Source organism: Hippichthys cyanospilos, chromosome 3 (genome assembly GCF_059441005.1).
Source record: "Hippichthys cyanospilos isolate Australia breed blue-spotted pipefish chromosome 3, RoL_Hcya_1.0, whole genome shotgun sequence".
In the NCBI taxonomy this organism is placed as follows: Eukaryota; Metazoa; Chordata; class Actinopteri; order Syngnathiformes; family Syngnathidae; genus Hippichthys; species Hippichthys cyanospilos.
In genome coordinates this window covers 24,376,500-24,379,153 of record NC_142371.1, presented here as the reverse complement: position 1 = coordinate 24,379,153, position 2,654 = coordinate 24,376,500, and the positions used below count along the sequence as shown (strand labels likewise).

Below are 2,654 nucleotides of genomic sequence, written 5' to 3'. Positions count from 1 at the left end.
AAATAACCAGCTCATTTATGCTGCAGTAAACGCTGGAAAAATTAATAATATATCGTCAACGTAGTTAAGTCTTTTTTTAGTTCCTTGAATTAGCAATTGACCATCACTTCAGAACAACATTTTGCTGACTTACCCGTGAAGCAAACCGTTTGTGAGTCAAGTTAATCATTTCCTCAACACGCTTCTAGGAACAATTTCAAGATAAAACATGTTCATGTAGTTCTATGATTTGGTCTCATAAGGTTTTTTGAAGTTCTCACCGAGTTTAGCGGCGTTTTACTGTCAGATCATTAACCTGTACCTCGGATCAAAAACAGCCAAAAGAAAACAGATCCTGTGCTGTGCATGGATGAGAAAATCCTGCGGCGTTCTAATCTCGTGTGATCTTTTCATCTCATCCCTGTTATTTAGCTGTAATTGGATGATGACCCTCAAGATACTTGAGCTCCACATGGGGAAGGGTCTCATCCTCAACCTGGAAAGGGCAGTTTGAACCTTCTGAGATGAATACATTGCATACTGTCCTACACTCAAGATGATAGGGTAAGTGTGAGAACGTCTTGTTGACCCGACATTATCTCTTGGACTTTTTATTGTCGCACTTTGGCTTCTGGCTACTCCCAGTTCGACAACAATAAACGCATAAAGATTTGGTTATAAATCGATGGAGACTATCAACAAAAGCACAAGTCCTTTTACCATATGAAATGACGCGGTTACTTGCGTCTGAGGCGTTCCTGGGCGTGAACGCTCCAAGCTTGCAGACGGAGACGGTGTCTTCACAAAGGAGCATGGCTAGCCAAGTTGAGGACAATCTCCGCTGTTCCACCTGTTTGGATATTTTTAAAGATCCCGTCGTGCTGCCGTGTAGTCACAGCTTCTGTCGTGTGTGCTTGCAGCAATGGTGGAAGCGGAAAAGAGATCGATTGTGTCCACTCTGTATGAGCGAGTGTCATTCCATGGATCCGCCTCGAAACTTGGCGCTGAAGAATGTGTGTGAGGCCTTTTTACAAGTTTCGGTGGAATCAGAGGATCTCTGCGTTTTGCACAAAGAGAAACTGAAACTCTTCTGTTTGGATCACCGTGAGCTTGTTTGCCACATCTGCAGAGATGCAGAAATTCACGCCGGCCACAAGTTCCGTCCCCTCGATGAAGTTGTGAAAAGTCACAAAGAGAAACTTGGGGAAGGCCTGCGAGACGCAAACAAACGATTGGAAGATTATAAGGAGATAAAAGACGACTGCAGTGAACGATCGAAGGACATCGAGGTCCAGAGGGAGCATGTGGAAAGCAAGATTAAGAAGGATTTCGAGGAGCTCCATCACTTCCTGCGGCTTGAAGAGGAGGCCAGGTTGTCTGCTGTTAGGGAGGAAGCGCAGAAGAAGAGTCAAATGATGAAGGAGAAGATTGAGGCTCTCGACAGAGACGTGGCCGCTCTCTCAGATGTGATCAGAACCACGGAGGAGCATCTGATATCTGACCCGGTTGCCTTCATGAAGAACCTCCAGACCGCGATGAGCAGAATCCAGAAGCTGCCCGACAAGCCCAAGCAGCTCCCGGGAGCTTTGCCGGATGAAGTCAAACATGCAGGTGACCTCAAGTTCAGTGTGTGGAAGCGAATGGAGCAGATGGTTTCCTCCAATCCAATGATTCTGGACCCAAATACGTCCGCTCCAGCCCTCAGTATGTGTGAAGGTCTGATCAGTGTAAATCAAGATCCTCCAATCAATCCAAGGAGGGTTTGCTGGGATGTTCTGCTCAGTCCTGCTTTGGATTCAGGGTCACACATTTGCGATTTTGAGGTGCGAGATAATACTGACTGGGAAGCAGGCGTGTTCTGGGGGGACCCTTCTTCGCCATATTGCATGCTCAAACGCACTATTGGCCGTAGGGGAGATAAATACACCAAGTTCGCCGACCCCCTCGGATCCTGGAAAACCCCAGTGAAACTGCAGAGAATCCGAGTTCATGTAGACACTAACGCAGGATCGCTTTCATTCTTGGAATCTCTCACAAACACTGAATTATACAAAGGAAGTGACTTTGCCGTTTGGCCACATTTGATTGGTCGTAAAGAGATCTATTTTTACTTTTCCACAAGGGACAAAAAATCTCTGAAAATAATTCCTCTTACACCTTGTCTTACAAATCCAAATTCAATGATGACATTGGAGATATATTGCTCTGGTGGGGACCCGCAAGGGAGAGGCATTCACCAAGAACTTTTAAGGAAAGGAACTGGGCTCAAAGTGATGATAGATTTGAAAAGATTGAAGTAGAATAGCTTGCCGTTTGCTTTGTAAACTGATGAAATCATTGTATGTGTAATCGTATAAAAACAAATTGCTTGCACACCGATTGGCATGCCTACACATTTATTGATAACTGACAGTGAAAGTGAACACCGCCATGTTAGCATGCTAGCTAGCTAGCGTATTCTCGTAACAAGTGTGTGACAGCTTGTGTGTGTAAACAACTTTCGACAAAAAAAGATTGTTTTGTCTCAGGATTTTAGCATTTCTATTTCTATTGATAACTGATATGAACAATCATTTTTGTGTGGATAGGAAATTGAGATATGCCACGCCATTGTCTCCTTTTCTCTATGTTGACTTGGGATGGGATGAGACACGCGGCTGGCTTTCTCACCACAT

At 44.6% G+C, this 2,654-nt stretch overlaps 1 protein-coding gene across 1 annotated transcript; it reads left to right on the top strand.

Annotated features, from left to right (window-relative positions):
• Nucleotides 1-767: 767 nt before the first annotated feature.
• Nucleotides 768-2,279, top strand: LOC148426430 (E3 ubiquitin-protein ligase TRIM35-like). Its single transcript, XM_088409649.1, has one exon. It carries the CDS (start codon nucleotides 792-794, stop codon nucleotides 2,277-2,279), a length of 1,488 nt encoding a protein of 495 aa, XP_088265775.1. The 5' UTR covers nucleotides 768-791.
• Nucleotides 2,280-2,654: the final 375 nt, after the last annotated feature.

Excerpts from the sequence above, each read along its gene's own strand:
- LOC148426430 (XM_088409649.1), top strand. The coding sequence starts at position 792 with ATGGCTAGCCAAGTTGAGGACAATCTCCGCTGTTCCACCTGTTTGGAT.